General features: G+C 38.8%; 1 protein-coding gene across 1 annotated transcript in view; it reads left to right on the forward strand.

Moving 5' to 3' along the window:
* The window catches only part of CAAP1 (caspase activity and apoptosis inhibitor 1), a 35,121-nt gene extending 9,837 nt beyond the window's left edge, over nucleotides 1-25,284 (forward strand). The window contains exons 5-6 of the mRNA XM_030567013.1: nucleotides 16,203-16,276; nucleotides 23,703-25,284. Coding sequence (XP_030422873.1) covers nucleotides 16,203-16,276; nucleotides 23,703-24,040 — 412 coding nt within the window. The 3' untranslated portion in view covers nucleotides 24,041-25,284. The remainder of the gene's footprint in view (nucleotides 1-16,202; nucleotides 16,277-23,702) is intronic.
* The last annotated feature ends 322 nt before the right edge of the window (nucleotides 25,285-25,606 follow it).

A 25,606-nucleotide genomic window follows, 5' to 3' on the forward strand; every position in this document is an offset into this window, starting at 1 on the left:
ACATAAGTACTGCTAGTCACATCAGATATGAGCAGTACTATTAGCACCTGTTCTCTGTTCACTGGTATTCTATTCAGGTTCTTATACTGCACCCATCATCATGGCATCAGAGCTCCTTCCTGTAGTGCTGTCATAACTATAAAGGGAAGGGAACAGCCCTCCTGTGTACAATACTGTAAAATCCCTCATGGCTAGAGACACCTAAATCCTTTTACCTGTAAAAGGTTAAGAAGCTCAGGAAACCTGGCTGACACCTGACCTAAAGGACCAATAAGGGGACAAGATACTCTCAAATCTTGGTGGGGGGAAGGCTTTTGTTTGTGCTCTTTGTTTTGGGGGTTGTTCGCTCTTGGGACTAAGAGGGACCAGACATCAATCCAGGCTCTCCAAATCTTTCTGAACCAGTCTCTCATATTTCAAACTTGTAAGTAACAGCCAGGCAAGGTGTGTTAGTTTTATTTTTGTTTTCTCAACTTGTCAAGGTTCCCTCCCCACTCTGAACTTTAGAGTACAGATGTGGGGACCTGCATGAACACCTCTAAGCTTAACTACCAGCACAGGCAGGACTAACTGTTAAGGCTAAAAAGTGTCAAAAAGACCAAAACAGAGTGACTTATCATGGACACCAGGTGGGTCAAGGAACTATCAACTCCATACAGGCCAAAGTGGATGCTATCCAAAAGTGGCCTATCCCAAAGTCAAAGAAACAGATCCAATCGTTTCTAGGCTTGGCCGTATATTACAGGTGATTTGTACCACACTACAGATAAATCGCTTCCCCACTGACAGACCTTACCAGAAAGACACAGCCAAATGCAGTTCAGTGGACTGATGAGTGTCAAAAGGCCTTTTATCAGTTTAAGGCAACACTCATGTCTGACCCTGTGCTAAGGGCCCAGACTTTGACAAACTGTTCCTTGTAACCACAGATGCGTCCGAGCGTGGTGTGGGAGCAGTTTTAATACAGAAAGGATCGGATCAAGAATTCCATCCTGTTGGGTTTCTCAACAAGAAACTATCTAAGAGGGAAAGCCACTGGTCAGTCAGTGGAAAGGAATGCTACGCCATTGTGTACGCTCTGGAAAAGCTACGCCCATATGTTTGGAGACGGCATTTCCAACTACAAACTGACCATGCTGCGCTAAAGTGGCTTCATATTGCCAAGGGAAATAACAAAAAACTGCTTCGGTGGAGTTTAGCTCTTCAGGATTTTGATTTTGAAATACAACGCATTTCAGGAGCTTCTAACAAAGTGACTGATGCCCTCTCCCATGAAAGTTTCCCAGAATCAACTGGTTAAAAATTGTTCTTGGAATATGGGACCTATTGTTAATTTTTATATTATCAGTAGTATGTCTAAAGGTGTATGTGTTAACTCTGTTTTCTCCTAGAGCTCCAGGAAGAAATCACAGGCAGTGTGGAACTGGCTGTCCAACACTATCTGTGATTTGGGGAGCATGTCATAACTATAAAGGGAAGGGAACAGCCCTCCTGTGTATAATACTGTGAAATCCCTCATGGCCAGAGACACCTAAATCCTTTTACCTGTAAAAGGTTAAGAAGCTCAGGAAACCTGGCTGACACCTGACCCAGAGGACCAATAAGGGAACAAGATACTTTAAAATCTTGGTGTGGGGAAGGCTTTTGTTTGTACTCTTTGTTTTGAGGGACCAGACATCAATCCAGGCTCTCCAAATCTTTCTGAACCAGTCTCTCATATTTCAAACTTGTAAATAACAGCCAGGCAAGGCGTGTTAGTTTTATCTTTGTTTTCTCAACTTGTAAATGTTCCTTTTTGCTGCGAGGATTTTACCTCTATTTGCTACTGTAACTTTGAACCTAAGGCTAGAGGGGGTTTCTCTGGGCTCTATGAATCTGATTACCCTGTAAAGTTATTTTCCATCCTGATTTTAGAGATGATTTTTGCCTTTCTTTCTTTAATTAAAAGCCGTCTTTTTAAGAACCTGATTGATTTTTCCTTGTTTTAAGATCCAAGGGGATTGGATCTGAACTCACCAGGAATTGGTGGGGGAAATGAGGGGGGATAGTTAAATTCTCCTTGTTTTAAGATCCAAGGGATTTGGATCAGTGTTCACCAGGGACTTGGTGGAGGAGTCTCTCAAGACTACCCAGGGAGGGGAAGGTTTTGGGGGGAAAGAGAGTTTTCCAGGTAACTCAGAAATCTGGATGGTGGCAGCGAGACCAGATATAAGCTGGTAGTTAAGTTTAGAGGTGTTCATGCAGTTCCCCACATCTGTACCCTAAAGTTCAGAGTGGGGAAGGAACCTTGACAATTGCGTTAAACATCGTGTCTAAGATTTGTCACGTGGTTCTTCCTTTCATGTGGATTTATATTTCTTTTGGATTTTTATCTTTTTTTTTTTCTTTTCTAATGGATGTGCTGCCTTATGTTGATGTTTTAGAGATCACCCAGACCAGTAAGAGGTTGTCATCTGCTCTGTAATCTTCAGGTGCCATAACACTGTACTGCTGTGGCTCAGATCTCTGACACGAGGTGCCTACCCACGAGCACAAGGTCTCAACTTCCCCTAGCCTACTTACTCCTTGCAGGGTGACATCAACAGACCTTCCTGTCCTGAGTCTCCCCAAATCCATCCTCCCTGAGTTCTTAACTAACGGACACTTGGACTGTTCCCCCTGGTTTGTCACCCCCAAAGGTGTGAAACCAGCCCCCAGATACCAACTTACTTTGGCTCTCCACACTGGTTGCACAACAGAGACTGACTTGGAGTAAAAATAAACAAAAGGTTTATTTAATAGAAAAAACACAGATTCAAAGATGAAATAGAAAAAGAAAGCAAACATGTACAAGTTATGCAAAAAACAACCATAGGCTCAACCTCAGTCTTTACACTTCTGTATTAGATAAAATCCCTTTTCTGATACAAGTTACTTATTGCCTTTTGAACAGCTTCCTAGCATACCTCGTAACTGTAGGGGGGAATCCAGCATTTCATAAACAGCTTCCCACTTAATATTCCCCCCTACCTCCTGCCAATGAGGTGCACTGCTACATTTTGTACAAGTTGGAGTTTCCCATAAACTGATTGCTTCGTCCTTGTCCGGGTAGATTCCATTGCTGTAGGCCAGTGGGCAGGTCAGTGAAGTCAGGTGATAGTCTGTCAGAATGAGATTTAGTTTTCTGGCCAGCCTTCAGCGGTAGAATATGTTTTTTGCAGATGTTGGAGTGTGACAGCATAGAGTTGCAGAGAAGTCCATGAGCATTTGTAAACTCAGGACTTACTTGACCAGTTATGAGTATGTGTCTTCAACCAGAGGAGACTGCACTGTGACATAATCTTGAATTGTTTTCTTCGGTCAGTCAGCATAACCTCCCTCTTGCTTTGGTTTAGGTTCAACCAGCTGTTCATCCTTGAGCTGATCTCCGCCAATACTGACCTAACTTGATAGCAATGGTGGTGATATGTTGCTAAATTGTATAGTTAGATGACTGCCTACACTTTGGTTCCTTATGAAATTTATTCAAGCGGCCAAATAACCAATATCAGTCTGGTTTATTGCTGTAAGCCAATAATATAGTACAGGAAAAGGGTTCTATACAATACCAGTGTCTGGGAAGCTGTCTTGTGCAGTAATGTTACATTTGTATTACGAGAAGATGTGATCCCAAAATTACACCTTTATTTACATGTCACTAAAATCCAATCCATTACTTTGTGCCAGTTCCTTAACTTGTTCTGTTTTCCTTATGTTGGTTTTGGATACTAGCATTCCACATCCTGGTCTGTGAAGTTACCTCTCTGGTTTGTATTAAGATATAGAGTGAATGTATCTTGATTTCGATAAGTTTCCTATCTGCTTATGTCAAATGCTTACCTCAGCAAGGAGTTTTGGGAACTTAGAATATTGAACAGAGTTATGGTATTGGTCAGTTTAGGCTATATCATTGTTACAGTATTTCTGTTTAACGTTATGGTGCTTAATGCATACTTATCTGTATGTGTATGATACGGATAATACATACATTGATATGCTGGCTAGCCTGCATATGTATATATGTTAGTCAACCATTTTCCTATATTGTGAAGGATGGATAGAGCTGTGTGTCATCTGCATGTTGTTGGCATTTGAGCCCATGATGTCTTGCTAGCAGAGTGGATTTGATTTAAATCATGATTTAAATCACTAGTCAGGAAGACTCGATTTAATCATGGATTTCTACATAAAAGTGCATTCTTGTTGTGTGTTATAACCTTAATACATATTCTTCACAACTCAGAGATAGATGTAGGTTTCATTTTTATAAGGTATACACTATACATTTTTAAAATGATTTATTTTGAAAACTTTTCAGATTAGTTTTACAGCTGTATCAGAAAATGATTGATTGTTTGGTTATTTCATTTACCAAAGTAATTGAAGCAGATAGTTTACCTCCCAATGACTTAATAAATATCTCCAATTCAACAGGTTAATCATTAATATTTGGAGGGTTTTCTTGCCATGCTGTATTAGGAGAACATCATGAGACCAACATATAAATTGTTTTATTTAACTAAAACAACGTTATGTATTCTGGAATTTTTTCTTCAACAGCAGACATATAATGTAATATTTTAACAAAACAAGCATATGAATTTTTTAATTTAGTTAAACATTCAAGTTTTTTAAAATCAGGTTTGTTTTTGTTAACCTTGTTTTTAACTAAAATAGTTAAATGAAATATTTAAAAAACAAAAAATAAATAGACTGTCAGCCAGGTCAACATGAGAAACTTAAAATATTGGCTTCTGCAGGTAACTCAGTCATCTTCACCTTCATTCTCCTGTTTATTCATAATCTGGAAGAGAAAAACAAGCTTTTCTGCTTTTTCAGGTCCGAAACAATTTCTGAATTTGGAATGAATTAGTCCAAAGGAAGAAAATATTCTTTCTACACCGGCAGAAGAAGCTACTGCTGTTACAAGTGAGATTATCACTTCAACAGTCTCTGAATCCAGGTGCTTAAGTGACTTCCACCAGTTCACTGGTGTGACTTTCTTTAAAACATCACCAGCAAACATATATTTCTTGAACAGTTCACCCTAAGCTCTGAAGTTTCTTACAGTTGGCATTATGGAGGGATGATTGCTGGATGTCTATGTCATAGCCAACTCCTCTTTTTCAGCAGTTACAGTTTGACCCTGGTACTGAGTATTGAGAATATTTGTAAGAAAATGAGCTGGGGATAGTGCTTGTCCCATTCATTTTTTTAATGCTTGTAATTTAACTCTGTTATTGCATATTTCTCTTTTTAAGATCTCACTCAGTTCCTTCCAAATTTCAACAGCATAACCAATAAAACAGCTATTTCCCTGCATTTTGTTCAAGGCTACAGAAATAGGCTTCAGGGTACTCAGCATGTGTTCAACATTTCTCCTAAGTCCAATGTTGAGAACTTTGGCTGTGATAGTACCATCTATTTTTTCATGATTTTGTTCACAAACTGTCATCAAATTAGGCCTGTTCTGCATATAGTGCTCAAAACAGTCCACTGCTGAATTCCATCGCACGTCTTGTCTTCCTCCCACTTTTTTCAGAGCAGCTGCTGCAAAGTGGTGGTTACAGAAGTATTTTGCAATTTCAACAACATTAGCCTTTATTTCTGGAACACTGAAGTCTTTAGCGAGGAAGTGCATCAAATGAGCTCTGCAATCGTATGTTATTAGCTTGGGACTCTCCTCTAAATTACGTCTCATCTTGGATACATTTGCAGCATTGTCTGTGACCAAGCTGCGTACTAAATATTTGAATTTTTTTTCACAGTTTGTTATAGCCTTTACTGCTGCTTCTTGTAAGTACTGTGCTGTGTGCGCATTTCCTGATGTATCAGTTGTTTCTGTAAGGAAAATATTCCCTTCTTCTGTTGTCACACAGGATCATTGTGGATATTGCTCCACCCATCAACATGCAGGTTAACAGTTTCACCCTCTAGACCTTTTGCACACTACTCAATTTCTCTTTCATACAGTTTATGCAGCAATTTGCTTGCGACATCTGTTCTGCTGGGTGGACTGACTCCTGGTCTTAATGACTGAACCATGTTAATGAAGTGTGGATTCTCAATCCTACAGAAAGGAGAGTTTGTTGCATAAACAAACCGGGAAATTTTTCATCAATTACCTGTTTTTGTAATCTGCTGGTTCTTATCACAAATGTATCTGTTTTTTTTCTGGATTATGGAATTTTTTTTTTCCTTTTTGCTACAGGTGATATACTATGGCTATGTGACATACATGATGTGACTGAAACCCTATCATTGGCAGATAACTCTGAAACTATAGAAAATCATGGTGATCTTGAGGTGGATAGTCTTCAGAATCCTATATGTTGAAGATGGATTCGCCTAAACAAAATAAGTCAATGCAGTTATTTAATTATTATTACCATACTGCTCATTTAGTATTACTCATTGCATTCACTGACAGTACTACTTTAAAGGTGAAATTGTAAAAGGAAGATCTGCCTATTTCAGCTATTTATTTTTTATCACAACTGCATCTAAATGATAGTACCATAGAGTGACTACCATATTTTTTGCTCAAACATGAGAGTTCAATAATAGTCCAGAAGGAAGACAGTAAGTCCTTAAGAAGTATGAAATAAAAAAGTTTACCCACCTGAAGATCCTGCGTGTTCAGACATGTTTCTTTCATCATCTTCAGTGCAGCTTCCTCCTGAGAAGGAACACGTCTCATTATGTTGTTTCATTTGGGCAACCAGGCCTGGCATTTTTTTGTTGCACTGTTTACATTTTGCTTGCATGCCTGTCTTAACCACAGGTAGAGGAACTTAATTAAAATATTGCCCAACTGGGTCTCTCTTACGGCCTGCTGCCATTATAAGTTTTCCCTTCTAGTGAGAGAATAGTATGGTAGATCTCAAATCAATGAAGGCTACGCTCAAATCTCAAGAGTTTTGGAATACGCAGCTCAAACAGTTTCACTTTTGTTTCTACTGCCTGTCCCTCCCTTCTCACATTTATCTTCAGACTTCTTCTCCTTGTCCAGATCTATTCTGCCCCCAACAATTTTCTATTCAATGAACTCCTTGAAACTTTTCACTTTTAGAGAGAGGTAAGGGATTGACTCTATGTTCACAAATTTGCAGAAGGACAATAGGGTTGAGGTCTGTTATTTCTCACCTCTATCTATTTATTTATTTAAAAACATTTTTTTGCTGTTAACAAGCATATTATCTCTGGAGACACAAATGCAGAGTTTGAGAACTGCAAAACTAAGCATCTCTGATGGTATCTTCTAAGCTGAGCACTGAGTCCCATTGGATAGATGGAAAGATTAACCTAAAAAATCTGTACAGAAGGCCCTGGGATTCCATAAGGTTGGGTCCCTAATCCATGAACTATTGGAACTCATATACAAAACTTTTCTTAAACATTACATGAATATATTGTCTCATACTATAGAATTAGAATTTATAATTCTTATTCCATGATGAGATATCTTTGAGCTATAATGTATCTTAATTAAAACTATCTTCAGATAGGGTTTTTTCCCCTCAAAAAGCATTTTATCAAAAAAATTAAATTTAAATAAAAAAATTCAATTTTTGATTATATAAAATCAATTTAATGTTTTTGATTTTTTGATAAAATGCTTTTTGAGGAAAAAAAAACATAAATCATTGATTTTTATCCACCCTGCTTGCCCGTGCTTCTAGTGGTTATATGTAAATATTGACTAAAACAGGAGAAAAAAAAGATCCTTGTGAGACTTGGCAAGTGAGGGCGTCTGGTTTTACAGGTGCAGTTTTCCATCACTATCCTTTGGGTATGTCCTTAAAGGAAGGACTCAAACGATTTTAGTACATTTCTTCAGGATTTCTGCCACCTCTGTCATGTATGACAACTACATTTCATGATCAGCTGTGTCAAATGCTACCCAAAGCTCCAGAAGAAAGGATGCATGTCTGCCCTCCATCAATTGACAGGAGGATATCTACCATCTGCATCACTAATGCCATTCCTGTTCTCTGTCTTGGTCTGAGTCCAGTTGTATGTAGTCTAGTGTATTGGCTTCACATCTGTATCATGCCTGGCTTTAGATGCTAGAAACAATTATTGTACTGGACACAAATCATTACTTACATCTAATTTTTGAAGTGATTGGGGAAGAGGGAAAAGCATATGCAGGTGGCAAGAGGACAAATAAGAGTGGGGAAGAATGTGCAGGTGAGGAGGAAGTTGTATATGACAGAGGAAGGGAAAAGGAGATACAAAATAAAAGGATTTAGACCAAGAAAATACTCACCAAATACAGTAGCTCTTGTCAATCAGATAAGTACTACCTCCAGATAAAAACCATATCAGATGTTGAGGAGGCTTGAGCTTCTGATCTAAGGAAGGAAGGGAAAACTGGGGAATAATCCTTTTGGTTTGGTTTGTTTTGTTTTTTTGTTTAAATGGACTCCTATTTCTAGTTACTGGGAGGACATTGTGTGAAGTTTTCATTAGGAAGTTAACAGCAATCTCCGATCTTTAGATGGACCCTTTTATTAGTTCATTTCCTTTCTGTTCTCCCAGCATGGGTGGTGAAGGTGCCTTCTCTGGTTGTCCAGTACAATTCTTTAGTGAATTGTGGATAGTAGGCACTATCTCTGATATGCTATACTTTTATAATTTTCTTTGAGACTCAGTACATTAGTGTCAGACACCCATCCCTGGTCCTATGTAGGATATTTAACCAGCTTTCATGCCAATCAGATTCTGTAGAATCTGAAGTGGTCACTTAAAAAAAATTATAGTACTTATGGTTGCAAAGAAAGAAAACTTGCCAAATGGAAATCAAGTGTAACTGATAGTGTTGTCTTCCACAGTTCAGAGACTTTCTGAAATAACATGGGTTGTTGAGTTTAATGATGGCATTTTAGAGCCAATTATTCAAATAAGGTTGTTGTGCAATTGTTCACCTAGCTTGCATAGTTTCTACATTTGTGTGCACAAATCAGGGAGAGTATAGTGCTTACTTCCCCCCACTGTGATGCAGCGTACAACAGTAACTTTACTAACTAAAAATTTGGTTGCTACCTAAGGTGCTTGTTCAACCCTGGAAGTTGATATAAATCTCGCATTGTTATTTGAGAAGGATCTATTGTAGTCTAGTATAGGACCCCCTATCTCTGTGATCATACTAAGAAAAAAATTGTTCATCTTCACAGAATTTGACCCCTCAAACTTGATGAAATAGATTATTTTTAAAAAGTTTATCTAGTATAGTGTATTAAATTAACTTATAATTCCAAGACAAGTTGTAAACTAGAAAGCATTGTAATTTGTTAAGCAGTTCAAGAATTTTCAGAAACACAGGACTTGAAGCAGATTTGTTTGTGAACACAGGTAACATATAAAAGCTGTAAGCAGTGTAATATCCTTTGTTTCTTTTTACTTTGTAGTATATAGAACACAAGAAAACAAGGCTTTTGATATGTTAGTCTGACACTTGTAGCTTGTTTTGCATTTGTCCAAATTTACTGAGGCACATCTTGTCATTCTGTTTCATGTTATGCCTTTTCTAATGTAAAATGTAAAAAAACGTATCTTGGACTTTCCGTTAAAAGAAAATGTCAACCACAGGGATTTTGGTAAATTTATAAAAATTTGCTCCTTAATCAGAAACAGTTGTATGTTGCTATTTTTAAAAATGAGCTTTGTCCCTTTTATACAAGAAGCTCTCTTGCTTAAACAAATTTGTAAATTTCAGTTGCAGTGTTTAATACTGTTAATATAGTTTTTGAAACCTAAAGAACTATCGGTTTTGGTTACAACTTTGTAATACTAGTTGGCCCCCGTGAATTTTTGTATTATCTGAATATAGGACCGGATCGTGCAAGTAATCGTGAGCATAGTGCATAATGCTGGTAGGGACTATACCTAGTATTTCCAGCACTGATGTTTAATATGTTGATTTTTATTAGTAATTCACAGACCACTGTGATAATACAGAAGACTTGTTCACTGCAATTAAGTTTTCCATGCAAGAAAATACAGTTCCTCAAAACTTAGGCCCTGCTTTTTTTTTTAAGGGCATCACCCGTCCTTTAATTTTATATTCACAAACCACGTGCACAACTGCACCAAAAATCCATAGATGTCTAACAGCCTGTTTCCATTTGTTAATCACAGAGACTAGTGATTGAAGGGCATTGAATTACAGGCACAGTTAATTGCAAGTACAAAATCATGCCTGCAAAATGAGTCTGCCTCTCAAAATCAGGCTCTGACTTTTCTCAGTATGTACCAAGGAGACTCGATTGCAGTGGTTCTCATTCTTTTTGGGCACTGAGAGCCCATGAATCAGGTTGCAGTGCACGCAACTGAGCCCAGCCAGAGCTGCCGGAACTCTGAGAGGGTGAGTGCAGGGTAATCTCTGCGCACGTGCACACAGTCACACACACACCCTGGGCTTCCTGAACCCTTCCCCTGTCACACACACCTTGAACCTCCCATGTGACCCTTTGACATATTTTGTAGGCTGAATTTTGGGTCTTGAAACCTTGGCCTAGTAAGTCAGATCAGTCTGGAGTCCAATTCTGTAACATAACTAGTGCTTATTATTTATTTCATCTGTCATCGTCCTCTTGCAGGGGGGCACCACCTTCTCTGATACTTCTTCCAAGAGGAATATCTAGATGATGTGTATGTATTAATTTTTGTTCTGTAAAGCTTGATTCTCTTATGTGAAACAGAGAAGAAAATCTGAAATACCTGTTCAAGCCTTGCCAAGGAAAGATGGGCATGGGAAGCCCTTTACTACCTTAGAAGGAAGCCTGTAAATTGTACACTGGCAATTTATAGTGTTGTAACTTTCTGACTCAGGGATGTGAAAAAACAGCCCTCTGAGCGCAGCAAGATTCAGCGCTGTGTAGACAGTGCGCCAGCACTGGGAGCCACGCCCCTCATGGAGGTGGATTTTTTTATTTTAAGAGCGCTGGGAGAGCTCTCCCCCCAGTGCTCTGCCGTGACCATACAAGCCACGCTAAAGCGCTGCTGTGGCAGCACTTTAGTGTTGCCAGTGTAGACTAGCCCTAATTTTTGTAAATTTACCTTCTTTATCATTGCAGAGGAAGGAGATGAGCAGCCTAAAAGAATTAGGCCAGGGTTTTCAACCTCTTTTCATTGCAGACCCCTAAAAAAATTCAAATAAAGGTGTGGACCAATTTGGAAATTTTAGACAGTCTGCAGACCCTTAGGGATCCATGGACCACAAGATGAAAACCATTGAATTAGGTAAGCTTCACTTTGCAGCTGCTGTCAACAGCAAGCAGCAAAAGAGGGAAGGTGTTATTGTGGTGGTAGAGGGTCCTGGAATAGAACACCATCAAAACAAGGGAATGGCAAGGAGACCCAAGGGAAAAATGGAAGTAGAGGAGCTAATGTACCCAAATTGGAAGGGTGAGGAAGGAATCAGCTGAAAAAGGAGGGCAGGAGAGCTCTGTGGCTGACTTTGAAGATTAGCACTGACTCTGACTCCCTGATTCTGACTGTTCTCTTTCCTAACAGCCAAGAGGCACAGGGAACTGCAGACTTTAGCAGCCACCTGTTAGCCAAGGTTGATATGGAAAATGAGGTTATGAGGCCTACAGCCTCCAAGGCATTGCCTTAGTGTTAAATCCAGCACATCTCCTGTTCCCCACACCTAGGGGATATACTGAGGTTCGCCCCACTTTTGTATCTGCTTTTGGCTGCTGGGTGTCTGCTGTTTTACACTGGTGTACAGGAGCGGCACCAGGGTTTTTGGCGCCCTAGGTGGGGGTCCTTCCGTGCTCCTGATCGTTGGTGGCAGTTCTCGGGGGGGGGGGGGAGGCGGGTGAGGGTCCTTCCGCGGCTCCGGGTCCTCGGGGCACTTTGGCAGTGGGTCCCGGAGCAAGTGAAGGACCCGCTGCAGAATTGCCGCCAAAGACCCGGAGCGTGGAAGGACCCTCCGCCACCGAATTGCCGCTGAGGGTGGCAAAATGCCACCCCCCCAAATCCTTGTACCCTAGGCAACCGCCTAGGTTGCCTAAATGGAAGCGCCGGCCCTGCCAGTGTAAATTAAGAGTGACTGAATTTGGCTCACAGTCCTTATGTATTTGAATTCTTTTTATTAATATTAAGAAAATAAACCAAATATAGACTGCTCTGCCACTGCGTGGCCACAAGATGGTGCATAACACCTACTTATTAAAATCCAGCCGGTGAAGTTTCATCAGCAATCCAGTCAAACCCCACATATTATGATAAAATAAAATGTGGTGTAAAAGATTGCCTTTAGGGACACCTCCCCCCCCTTTTTTTTGTTTGACAGCAGGTGGTCTTTACAGCAGGGATGCTTTCTTTCCTTCTTTCCTAAAACAGTTGATATTGTCTAAATATCAGGGACACATTCTGCAGCAGGTTTTGCTACATAATTTCCAATTGACAGAAAAGTCTTTATTTTTGGTTAGGTAAAAAGAAATATAGCTATTTCTACTACTTATACTTAAAGCAAATAAAGGGTTGCTGTGAGGTTGCTGCCAAAGGGGTGATTCTGATTCTTGAATGATATTTTGGCTTTAAGACTCAGGGCAGCTGAAGCTTTATTACTGCTTGGCATCTTTCCCCCTGAAAACTATTTGATTGTGTCAGAGCTGATCCTGCTGCTTGCCAAGGAGCAACATTGCCATCAGCAATGGAAACAGCCAGTCACTCCCTCTCCTTGGTAGTAGGGAAGAGGGCAAGTTTTTGGGTTGTGTTTAACCCTCACCCTCCTCACCGCCAGAGGCTGGGGCAGGAAGAAAGGAAAGTCTGAGAACCTGCTTCACATGTTTAAAAGGTCACATTAAAAGCAAAATTAATTTTCTCTTAGAATTTCTGGTTTTGGAGATAGCATCTAAGAGCTAATACAGCCTGAAATGTCTGACCTTCCAGAGACAAGCAAAAGTCATTCTGTGGGGAAACATTTGGATGGTTCCTAGGACGAGGGAAGCTCACATAAACAGGCTCCCTGTTCAGCATAGCTCTTTCCCCACTTGGGCTCTTTTCTTTCTTATCTCTACCCGCTCTGCCATCCTTCTGCTGGAAATGGAGAGCCCAACAGAATTGAAACCTTGCTATTTGGAATAACATCTCATCCAGCTTCAGCAAGTTGGAGAGAAAGGAAGGAAATGCATGATCCTCACCCAGTCTCTTGCAAAAGATACAGGTTAAGTCAAAGTGGGTGTGTGCTATCAAGCCAAACATTCAGTTTTTTGAGTAACTATTGCCTCTGTGTGTGCAAATGCCCAGTCACCTTCCTAAGCATTTGTTTGCATGGTTGTGATAACTATATGCATGCTTTTGTGTGCAAACTTGTGAGAAAAATGGAGGGCCAATCAGAATTGATTACAATGTCTTCTACTAGTGAGGAAAGTAGCCATCAAAATAGGTGTACCCTCTTTTGCATGTGTGTAGAAAATTTGGGCTGGTTAGAAACACTGTACAAAATGAAGAGATTCCCTCCCAGTTGTTCTATTAGCCTGACATTCTAAACAGAAACGCATCTGTGATTACACTGCTCTACAGCCAAAATGCTTCTGAAATAAATGTAGTCCAACTTTACTAATTCTGGGTCACTGAGAACGAAAATGATGCTTAAAATTGTTGATTGGCTCTAGTTTTCAAGATATGCTATTGGGTCAGTATATACGACCCTTGACTTGGGAATGGCGGAGGATAAGTGAGTTATAAAGGGAAGGGATCTCAATTTAAACCAGAAATGACTAAAATACATCTTTGACTGGATCTATGAATAAATCTATAACTGGGTTTGGACAGTACTTGCTTTTTAGGCAAAACAATGAATGCTGCAATCTGAAGCTGGTATTGCGTCATACATGATATGAATTGCATCATGTTATTCCTAGAAGTCATGGATGATGCTATCATAATGAAGCTTACATCACTCTGCTGAACAAATTGCCCTATATCAGCTCTAGAAATCATACAGTGTCGTGCTCTCTTATTTGTCAGTGTTTGATTTTGCAAAGGGACACATTTCTGTTTAGCCAAAGTGAGCAGAGATGCCTCATTCTTGTGTGAACAGTGCAGATAACTTCTGCTATGTTTGTGGTGAAGTGACTTTTGCATCACAAAGCACAGTATAATCACTCTGGTTAAGAAAGCCTATCACCTTTCTTTTGGCTGCAAAATTGGAGATCAGGACAAGAGGTGGGCCACACACATATGCTGCAACACTTGTGCAAGAAATCTTGGCCAGTGGTTGAACAGGAAAAGGAAATCTATGCCTTTTGAAGTGCCAATGATTTGGAGAGAGCCAACAGATCATACCAGCAATTGTTACTTCTGCATGGTGCCTCCAGTTGGGAAAGGTGTGTCAAAGAAGAAAAGTGGACTGTGCATGATCCAAACATTCCATCAGCTATACGCCTAGTACCCCACAGAGAAGGACTGCCGGTTCCTGATGCACCAGAATCACTCTCACTTGAGTCAGACGAGGAAGAGGATGAAACTTCTGGTCCTGAACCATCAGTGTCACAGGACCCCCATTTTCTCCCATCCTCCTCCTCTGAACCACACCTCATACCACAAGGTGAACTGAATGACCTTGTCAGGGATTTGGAACTCCCCAAGAGTAAGGCAGAGCTGTTGGGCTCCAGACTACAGCAGTGGAATCTCCTGGCAGGCTGTCAGGGCAAATGGAGCCCATCAATGCTTGCAGACTATTGCTGGACAGTGACAAGAGATGCTCCATTTAATGAATACAAGAGACAAGCCAAGAAGCGCCGAGTAGACACTGAATACGACTAATACATAATAGTTTTTTGCCTTTTGTTTCATAATAAATTTTAGTTATATAACCCTTTTGCTGATTTTTAAAGTGTTACATGAACAGGACAGGTGAAATATTATCATGTAAAGCAACCATAAACACATGAAAAGACCTAGGTTTATAATTTATGATTAAAACTCTACTATCTACACAATATCCATAGACATAAAATGTAAAAACTTAAATATCTTAGAAACAGTAGCCAATCAGTTTTTAATTGTCATATTTGAATTCAGCACATCAAAATACATAATAAATAGCACATTTTATCTCTGAAGCAGACGACTTCTCAAAAATTGTAGCCCAGTGTTATTTAATAAAAAACAGGTCTGCAGTCATCTTATTAAGAAAAAACTTATATAAGGCCATAGTTGAAAAGTAACTAAGTCTTGAGTATTGAAACTGTGAAATTAGAATATGGTAAGATCTATGATAATACTATCTCTTTTTTTATGGTCCGATTTAATACCTACAAGCAGGTTGGTTGCTTTGATTACATGTTAATATAATACATACTACACAAACTTTAGACAGGAAAATAGCTGAGGTATGAAATTGGGTAGATGAATATAAAATAATTTTACTGCCCAAATGCTCATTAAACTCAACAATTGGATTCTCTTATGATTTCAGGATCTTGCTGTAAGCAGTGTCTGCCCTTTTCAGGCGCATCTAACAATCTCTCATTTATACTTCCCTGCTTTGTATAAATAATGTCATTTGAAAATTGTAGGGAGATAGGCCACAAATGTGTTTCCATGGCTCTTCGGCTATTTTTTGTTTGCTGCTGTGCAACATGAAGTAATTCCAGGCTTGACACCTTAGAGGGGGAGGGTGTAGGAATCTTAGAATTAAAAAAAGGTGACTCTTTAAAGGTAGGGAAAATAGATATGGAACCCAGGTCAGTAGTCTGGCTGAATTTTGCTTTTTAAAAGCAATTCTTCAGTGGTAACATTAGTTTCTGGTGAGGGTCAAAATAGCTACTTAATTCTAAAAGTAAACAGTAAATATCCCCTGAATGCAACTGAAACTAGATTTTTGAAATTCCTGCCTGTGACAGTTTATGCTGCATTTTGCAAATAAGCAACTCATATTGGGAAGATACTGCCAATTATGATTATTCGTTTGTAGGACTAGTGCAATGAGATAATTAACTTTGATCTTGTATGTCACTGAGGAAAGCAGAAAAATACTATAGCATTGTAAAGTGCTTAAAATAGTTATAAACTATATGTAAACTCTTTCATACAGAACCTGCCTTATTCAGGCTATCAACAAATACTACATGCTAATGTAAAGGAAATGTTTCTTTGAAACAGTCCTCTTCACTTTATATAATAAAGTGTGCAAATTAAAATGTGTTCTTGTTTGTTTCCAGACAAGACAACAATGTAGATTCTACTTCTTCTCTGAGGGAAGATAGCAAACTGGAAGGCCTGGAGTCAAAACAAGGTATGTATTAGAGAAAGCTGAAGTCTTGCATTCTTGGTAGTGATCAGTTTCAATAGTCAGTGACTGTCAGCTTGGATACTTGAACTGGTAGTAATAATAACAGTGACACATCCTCAGTGGAATCAAGTGCTCCCAGAGATCTGTGCCACCTAGACAGTATAGAAATGAAAAAATGATTAATCACTTTTTTTAACAAAACAAAAAAACAAAATCCAAAACATGGGCCTAATTTTCAGAAGTGCTGAGCAATCAAAATTCCCATTGATGCTCCAGTAGGAGCAGAATGTTCTTTTGAATGACATGGAGGTATTTGTTTCCTTCATGCTGAAATATTAACATTCAAAAGTCCTCCCCACTCTTCAATTTTGCACTGTACCCATAGTGATCTGAAGTGGCAGAAGAGAGTTTGGTGGGTTTTGTGTATATTTAGACCCTACTGGTGCTGGATCAGTAAACCAGGATCTTCTTAGGATCCTCCTGCTTCTTCCCTAGGCTTCGTAGGAAAAATTAAATTAAAAGATTTTGGGGAAGTGTATTTTTATCATGAAGTTGATGCTATCTTTTCGCTTTGCCAGTCAAATCCGTTCAGTATGATAACCATTTGCAGCAGCAAGAGATTAGGTAAATCTGTTGTATAAGCAACTAGCCATTCATTGCTCTTCCTAATTCCTCCAGAACTTCAAATCCTAATAACATAATAGTAACTGTCCTGAAGTAGACTGTAAGTCCATTGTTAACTAGTGGGATGAACTGACAAAGCAGTTTTCAGCAGAAGCAAATCTTCAGATCCATAAATTAAAACAAGTAGCTATAAGCAAAAAACAAACCTTTTGAAAACCAACCCAAATCTTGCCTCAGTGTGGGGTCCATGCAGTTCTCAGTATCACACTCTGTGTGGGGTCCTGCCTTCCTATAGGCATTCTTCTTGCTCCCAGCAGGTATTGTTAAAGCCTCTTCACTGAGCCCAGGTCCAGCGGAAGGAGAAGAGATGGCAGTAGAGTTTTACTTTCAAAATAAGCAGCCACCCGATTTCTCCAAGGCTGTGTGCTGGTTCAGAGGATCTGCAATCCTGGTTCCCATCCCTCTCCTGCCCCTCTGAGTTCTGCAGGACTGGAGCTCTTTGTTGCTAGGGGAGCACTACTGCAGCTCTGCAGGAGCACAGTTAATAACTCAGCTGTGGGAGAAGGGAGTATAGCAGAGGGCAAGCAAGACTGCAGGCCCTCCCACTCTCCTGCTTCTCACTTCTGGCCATCTAGCTGAACAGGAACTTTGATCATCTCTCTCTCTCTCTCTCTCTCTCTCTCTCTCTCTCTCTCTCTCTCTGGATGTAAATCTTTCCAAATACTGATCACCTTCCTTTGGATTCTTTCAAATTCCTTTTTCTTGATGCTGGTGTGATCATAGTTGGCATTCCACCACTTGACATAATCCCTTTACAACTTGCTGCCAAAGATCTTTCTTTGCTGAATTCAGTTCATTTCACTTAAAGTGAATGTTGCTGAAAGTGCTACTCACTTTGCAGATTCAAACTGTACATAGGAAAAGCCTGTATTGTGCATATCTCTTTAAAGGCAGTGATTATTTAGGGCCTTATCTAAAAGAAAGCTGCTTCTGTACTTCAAGTGCAAACTGAGCAATACTCTTGATATCCCAAATTTTGAGAGTAGAAATACAAACAAGCCAGTATTTCGTGTGATCGCACCAATATGGCAGCTATTGGTGATCAGGTGGGGACAGATGAGCCTTCTTATTTTGTATCCTCCAGGAAAGACAGGTACAAAATCAGCTTTTCATTATCACTATGGAATCAATCATTATAGAATCATTCTGGTGATTCTAGGGTCTTTGTTTTTTTTAGGACAGACAGAAATGCACTGGGTTAAGCATTCATGTACTGCTGTGATGGGCACTGGGTAAAATACTAAGACAGATAGTGATGTACTTTTGATTCCCTATTGTATGTTGGAAGCTGCTTTTAACCTGCATCAGCTTCTCTTTTAACATGGCTACTTCATGAACACTGTGTAACAACTGCCAGTATTATTTTATATATGACGCTAGAATTAAAGCTGCTTCTATCTCAGCCTGTTTATTTTCATTGGGACGTACTATACATAGTAATGTCAGAAATAAGTTTAAAATCAGTAAATGCTGCAGATTCTCATGAACTGTATTCCTCTTATGAGGAGCCAATATTATTTGCTTCCTGCAACTTTTATTTCACAATTTTGAGTCCTATCTCAACTGCTTTGCAAATGGTTTATTTTTTTGAAGTAGCTAGTGAGGGGATTTAAATGGAGGGAGGAGGCAGGAATGTCATAAAAGCCACACAATTGTTAGGAGCAGGATGCCATGACTTTGTGAGAAACGCTTTAAATATTGCTTGTTGCACTATATGGAATGACCTCGGAATTGACAGATTTCCTGCAGACCTCTTCCACGCTTTCTGTGCTATCTCAGGGAATTGATGACTGCTGCAGGTGATTGCTTCATTGTCCTTTTTTATGACTTTATCAACCACAGTATCATGATGGCTTTGGGCAATGACAGCAGCACTTCTCAAGATGTTAGCTTTAAAGAGCTTTTGAGAATATGGGCATAAATTGTAAAATATAACTTAGTAATCATTCTTCTTCCATGCTGGAGCCTATGATGCTACAGGAAAAAAAGAGGTAGAAAACAAAGCAGGCTAAGCAGAAGTGAGTAAAATATGGTTAAAAAAGGGAATTAAGTGTGCTGAAATGAATTTCACAACTGTAGCTGAAGGAATAAGTACAAGCTATCTAAATGAAAAAGATAATGAGAAAAATGCCATCTGAGACTTTTATTACTGTGTAAAATTACAACGGCAAAAGAGGGAAATGAAGCTCATCGGCTAATTAAACAACATTTGTAGGCCAGTGGTTGTGTGATTACTGTGTATTATGCTGCCATGGAGACTCCTAATTCTCGATAGAACCCAGGACAGCCTGTACCTCTGAAGGCTGGGCAGCTCCCTATTCTATACAGATATTGGGACAGGAATGAATGACTCAATTTGTTAGTAGTGTTCAGGTTTTTCCACCCCCTCCTTATGATCAGTTCCAAAGTGAAGATTGGCAGTAAGACTGAGCATGCTCAGAGTTTAACTTTTGAACTTTGAACTAGGCTCCTCAAATACAGTTTTTCTTGCCCCATGGAAATGCAGTCGTGCTACGTAAACATGGACTGGTGCTTCGTAGCAAGACAGAAGAATTTCCATTCCTTAATCTTAATGATTCCCATTCCTTGTGGTCTTTCTGGGAAGTTAAAATTAGTAAGATTTTGTTCAGAGTCCACTGATCCCTTTCTGTAGGCAGGGAGCGGATGAGTGAAACTTGCATCTAAGGTAAAAATGCAGTTTTTGAGGTTGCCATGAAGGCATTTTAGAGACAGGGCAAACTACCTCAAACACATTGGGAGGGATAGCTCAGTGGTTTCAGCATTGGTCTGCTAAACCCAGGGTTGTGAGCTCAATCCTTGAGGGGGCCATTTAGGGATCTGGGGCAAAAGTCTGTCTGGGGATTGGTCCTGCTTTGAGCAGGGGGTTGGACTAGATTGACCTCCTGAGGTCCCTTCCAATTTTATGATCATAACATCACTTCTGTGGTATTGAAGATGTTAGTAGGGGACTGATGAGCCTTATATATCAGTGCTTACTGCAAACTCCTCCATGTTGAGACTCATAGACTTTAGGGTCAGAAGGGACCAATATGATCATCTAGTCTGACCTCCTGCACAAAGCAGGCCACAGAATCCTACCCATCCACTTCTATAACAAATCCCTAACCTATTTCTGAGTTACTGAAGTCTTCAAATTGTGGTTTGAAGACCTCAAGCTGCAGAGAATCCATCAGCAAGTGACCCATGCCCCACGCTGCAGAGGAAGGTGAAAAACCTCCAGGGCCTCTGCCAATCTGCCCCGGAGGAAAATTCCTTCCCGACCCCAAATATGGCTATCAGCTAAACCCTGAGCATGTGGGCAAGACTCATCAGCCAGCACTCAGGAAAGAATTCTCTGCAGTAACTCAGATCCCATCCCATCACAGACCACTGGGCCTACTTACCTGCTGATAATCAAAGATCAGTTGCCAAAATTAAGCTATCCCATCATACCATCCCTTCCATAAACTTATCAAGCTTAGTCTTAAAGCCAGATATGTCTTTTGCCCCCACTACTCCCCTTGGAAGGCTGTTCCAGAACTTCACTCCTCTAATGGTTAGAAACCTTCATCTAATTTCAAGTCTAAACTTCCTAGTGTACAGTTTTTACCCATTTGTTCTTGTGTCTACATTGGTACTAAGCTTAAATAATTCCTCTCCCTCCCTAATATTAATCCCTCTGATATATTTATAAAGAGCAAGCATATCCCCCCTCAACCTTCTTTTGGTTAGGCTAAACAAGCCAAGCTCTTTAAGTCTCCTTTCATAAGACAGGTTTTCCATTCCTTGGATCATCCTAGTAGCCCGTCTCTGAACCTGTTCCAGTTTGAATTCATCCTTCTTAAACATAGGAGACCAGAACTGCACACAGTATTCCAGGTGAGGTCTCACCAGTGCCTTATATAACGGTACTAACACCTCCTTATCTTTGCTGGAAATACCTCGCCTGATGCATCCTAAAACTGCATTAGCTTTTTTAACGGCCACAGAAGAGGATACATTTTCACAGAGTTAAACTGTTTTAACTAATATAACCAGATTTTACTCCAAAAAAAGTCAGAATTCACCTAATAAGTGCTACAGATCAAAAATCCTATATATCAACGCAATCAACAATGCTAATCTCCAGAAGCGAGAGTTTATAGGGATTTGACCAATTTTCCCAAACCTAACTAAATTTATGATGATCTTGATCTTGGAAACGTGTGGCTGTGTGTATGCTTTATACATCGTATGCTGTTTACCTATGTGTTAGTATGTGCTTGCATCCATGTTCAGTAGTTGATGTTACAAATCTGGGATTGCACGTGTTGAGTAGCTAAGGCCTCAATTCAGGAAAGCATCCCTATTTTGGACAGCATTTAAGTCCCAAATAGGGACTTGTGTGCTTTCTTAAATCTGGACCAAAATTCCAGAATTAAGGATGTGTATGTTTCTTTTGAACTCTCTTTATACCAGCACTCAGATTTAAGTTTTTATTTAGGGTAAATAAAACCCAGGCTATCTTAAATATGCCTCTTGTGCTTATAAAACAATTTAAGGAAACTTATTGTTGATTAGGTATTTGGATGAAATACCATTCCGCCTCCATTTTTTTTTTAAGCAAGGAAAGTGCATTTATTATATACTTTTCTTGGTGTTCAATATTGATTTTTCACCTTCTCAGGATAAGTTATGTCATAAAAGCCAAGAAAAATATGTTTTTCTAAAGATTTTCCTTCCATGCTCCTCAGAAAACATGCACACACACCAAAAAGCATTTATTCTGAGTTTCATAGAAGGGGTAGAGTTTTCTAATGCGTTTTTTTTTTCACTTAAAAGGAAAAAATGATCTCTGGCAAAATTTGTTGCTTAAACTTATTTTGGAACCAGACATTTTAATTTCAGTTGTCCATATCCTACCTGTTAATCTTCACATAGAATTTTCATCGAATGAAAGGAATTCTGTGCAAAGTTCAAGGGGAATATGGCCTCTTATGGGTATGGGGAGTTTTTCAGTTCTTCTTCCTGTTTTCCAGAAATGCCTCTCACCCATGTAACTGCATTCTGGTGATATGCTTTACAACCAAAGGCACCAAAATATGAACAAGCATCTCTAAAGACAGACTTCTAAAATTTCAAAGATGCATACTGTGCTGTTATTTGAAGAGAGAGGGAGAATGGTTCATGTTGGGACTAAAACATGCTCTCAAGGGAATTGTCATTAGTATTTAGAATGATTAGCAAAATCCTTTCTGTAAGTTTTGCAACAATAAAATATTAAATGTGAGCATCTTGGGGAAAATCCCAGAGATACAAAGACAATTAGTTAAAGGCATCAAACCCTGGCTCCCTGCTGTATTACACTTCATTATCAATGTATTCTTTATAACCTGAGCTTTAGTAAAACTCAAATTGCCTGGTGTCCAAGAACAGCAATTCACAGAGGAAGTACTGCATTGGTTTCCAGTATATCAGTGGCTTTGTTGTTGATGAGCAATACTGGCAGATCAATAATGCTTCCCAGCCTTGGAGATTTGAGATTTAGGAGCTAAAAGAACAGATGGAGAAAACTAGTAATTCTTAAAAGTCATCCACGGAAAGAAAACATTTTTAAAGCAGTTGGCAAAAGGCTAATTTTAAAAAAGGAAAATTACTAAGCATTTTTATGCTATCTAGATGTTTATATCCTAATACTGATATGCTCTAAAACTATCATTTTGTTTTGTCATTATGCAGTACAGGACCTTACTGTGTATGAACGTACCGTTTACCTTATATCTTCAGTACACAGTGAAGTCATTTGTATTTTTAAAATGCAGTTATTTAAATCTATAATTTCATTTTTTAAGACTATTTCTGAATTAACAACCTTAACTATTGTATAATGACCCTACCAGGAGCCACTCTTGAACCCCTGGAATCAGCAATTTTGCCATTTTGTTTCAATAAATAAAAATATTTATTTTAAGCAATAAGCAATATTATCAAAGTGTATCCAAAGAAAAACGATGCCCAAGTAGTTGCAGGGGCAAGGTGTCAGGAGTGATAGGATCTCTCTCTTTACAGTGAAGTTGTGAGTATTGGTGATGGAGGTTCTGCTAGTTTTACTTACTATACTGCTTTTTCTAATTAAACTCTTCCTAATAAACCCCTGCTGTTAATGAAAAATAAAAACCATCACCAGCGTTTCTCTTATAATTTTACTGAGCTGACCCAAATCCATCTGAAATACTTCACTAAAAGACTTAGATAATTGTAATGTATGACTTTTTTCCCCATCTTCATTGGCTTTGGTATTTTTCCTTTATGGTAATTTATAAAGTAATCAAAGTATTTTTAAACTGCATTTTGAGAATTAAATTTACTTCTAAAATAATAAACTATTCCCCACATCAACTTTGATTTTGTAATGCAGAAGCTTCATTGTAATATAAAACCTTATGATCTATTTTCCTAATTAAAAATGTCATGTAACTCCATATGATGGAATAAATTTTTCAGGCACTGCTGCTTTGGTATATTGCATGTTTTTTCTAAATTGGAATAAAAATTGCATTAAAACTTGTCTAAATTAGATCAGTCTTAAAAGTTGGGGGAGGGAAAAGAAGAGAAAATACTTGTCTGTAATTTAGAGATGGTTTTTGTCATATTCTGAATCTGAAGAGAAACATTTTTATGCAGAGGCAGTTTTTTTTTAAGATGAAACGGAAATTTTTGTTCGGCTCCCTGCACTGCATGGTTATTTGTTACATTTGTGTTACAGGCAAGGGAGAAGATAGTGATGTCCTCAGCATAAATGCAGATGCATATGATAGTGACATAGAAGGCCCATGCAATGAAGAGGAGAGTCCAGATGTGCCAGAAAGTGCTGTCAGAAGTGGAGCTGGTCAGATAGATGACCTTCAGAAGGACATTGAGAAAAGCGTGAATGAGATACTGGGGTTGGCAGAATCAAGCCCAAAGGAGTCTAAAGCAGCAAACTTGGCTGTTGCTCCGTCAGAAGATGTTCAGCCATCAGCACAGCAGCTGGAGCTCCTGGAGCTTGAGATGAGGGCCAGGGCTATTAAGGCTCTGATGAAGGCTGGCGATGTAAAAAAATAGCCCTAAGCTTGCTTCATTTTAATATTTTTTATTTTTGAAGGGTGTGATGTCTGTTCTCTTCAGTGCTACAGTGCATTTGGATTGGGCATGACATTCCTCATTCAAACCCTTTTGTGTATCCTGACCTTAAATTGTTGATAGTTGGTTTTCATTGCCTTTGGCATGCTGCTTCTGTGACTTATACAAATGGATTGGTTTGACACTGCACTAGATCAGTGTCTCTTTTTGCTGGGTTATCACTTGACATGAATCGGGAAGAAGTCATAGATCTATGCCAGGGTCCTGGGTGCCTTTAATAAAGGTTAAACTAACACTGTAGGTTCTTCATAATTTCTGTAGTTAGCAATTAAACTGCTAATTTGTTTGGGTTTTTTTCCTCCTGAACTTGTTAGCAATTTAAGTAACTTGATTTCCATGTGCTTCTTAAAAAGGTACTATTCTGAAGAGGTCTTCTGTAGCGTGACAGTGCTCACATCTGCTTGCAACACTCTGATATGATTTGAGATGTTTATTTCTCATTGGGCCCCAGCTTTTAGGAATATAAATGAACTAGTTAAAATTGAATGATGATTTACTTTGGGAGATTAACAGCATGCTTAATTTTTAGAGAGCTAAAATTGCTAAGAAGAATTTTTTTCAGTAAGCAATCTAAGTTAATTATTGTTAGAGAAAGTAATTCCAGTGACAAACTATGCTAGTAGGTGTTTTTATACTGCTGGTCATTTTATTTGGCTAGTCTCCTCCCACAATTACTTTATCATGTACATCTCAGCTGAAAACAGGAAAATGAATGCTTTATTTCTCTTATTGTGAGATTTTGTTAATTCAGCACATCATCTTGTGAGATTGGATAATGCAGCGAATCAGAAACTTAAAAAAATTCTGATTTTGAGCTCCAGTTTTTGATATTTAACTGATTTAATCTTTTCAGCTACCCTGTAAATAGCTTTCTAGAAAGACGGTGTAATTTATTTTTATGCATTTTTGTAAGGATTCAAAAATCATAAACTCATTCTTCATTTTAAGGATGTTTCTTTAGAAATAATTGTTTTTATACAACTTGTTTTCCTATAATTTGGTAACTGCAACAAATTAATTTTGATTGTTTAGAAGTGGTGCTATTTTTATAATTGAAAGTATATTTAAAAGAAACTTTTGATTTTGTCACATCCCAGGTGTGAGTCTAATTCTTGTTAAATCTTGTTAAATAAAATAAATGGTTCATTACCTGTTGCTATATTGAATTTTCTGTTTGCTTCTTATGTAAATAAGCAAATGAGATGTTTATTAAATAGTAAGAAAACAAACTAGTAACTCCTATATGCTGTATTTGAAATGCTTTCCATTATTTACATCTGCAGGCCTTGTTTTAGTGATGCACAATGCCCAGAATGCTCTAACAGGACTTGAAAGAGCTTCCCTTAGTTGGTAAATATGCGGGCATTGACTTTAGTAGCAAGTTCTTTTTGTGTGGTCTTAAAGATGAAGCAGGATTAATTTTGTTGTTGTTGTTTAAAATAGTACCAACCTACTGCAGCAATAAATTTGCTTGTAAAATAAGGACAC

The sequence above is a fragment of the Gopherus evgoodei genome, chromosome 6 (assembly GCF_007399415.2).
Source record: "Gopherus evgoodei ecotype Sinaloan lineage chromosome 6, rGopEvg1_v1.p, whole genome shotgun sequence".
In the NCBI taxonomy this organism is placed as follows: Eukaryota; Metazoa; Chordata; order Testudines; family Testudinidae; genus Gopherus; species Gopherus evgoodei.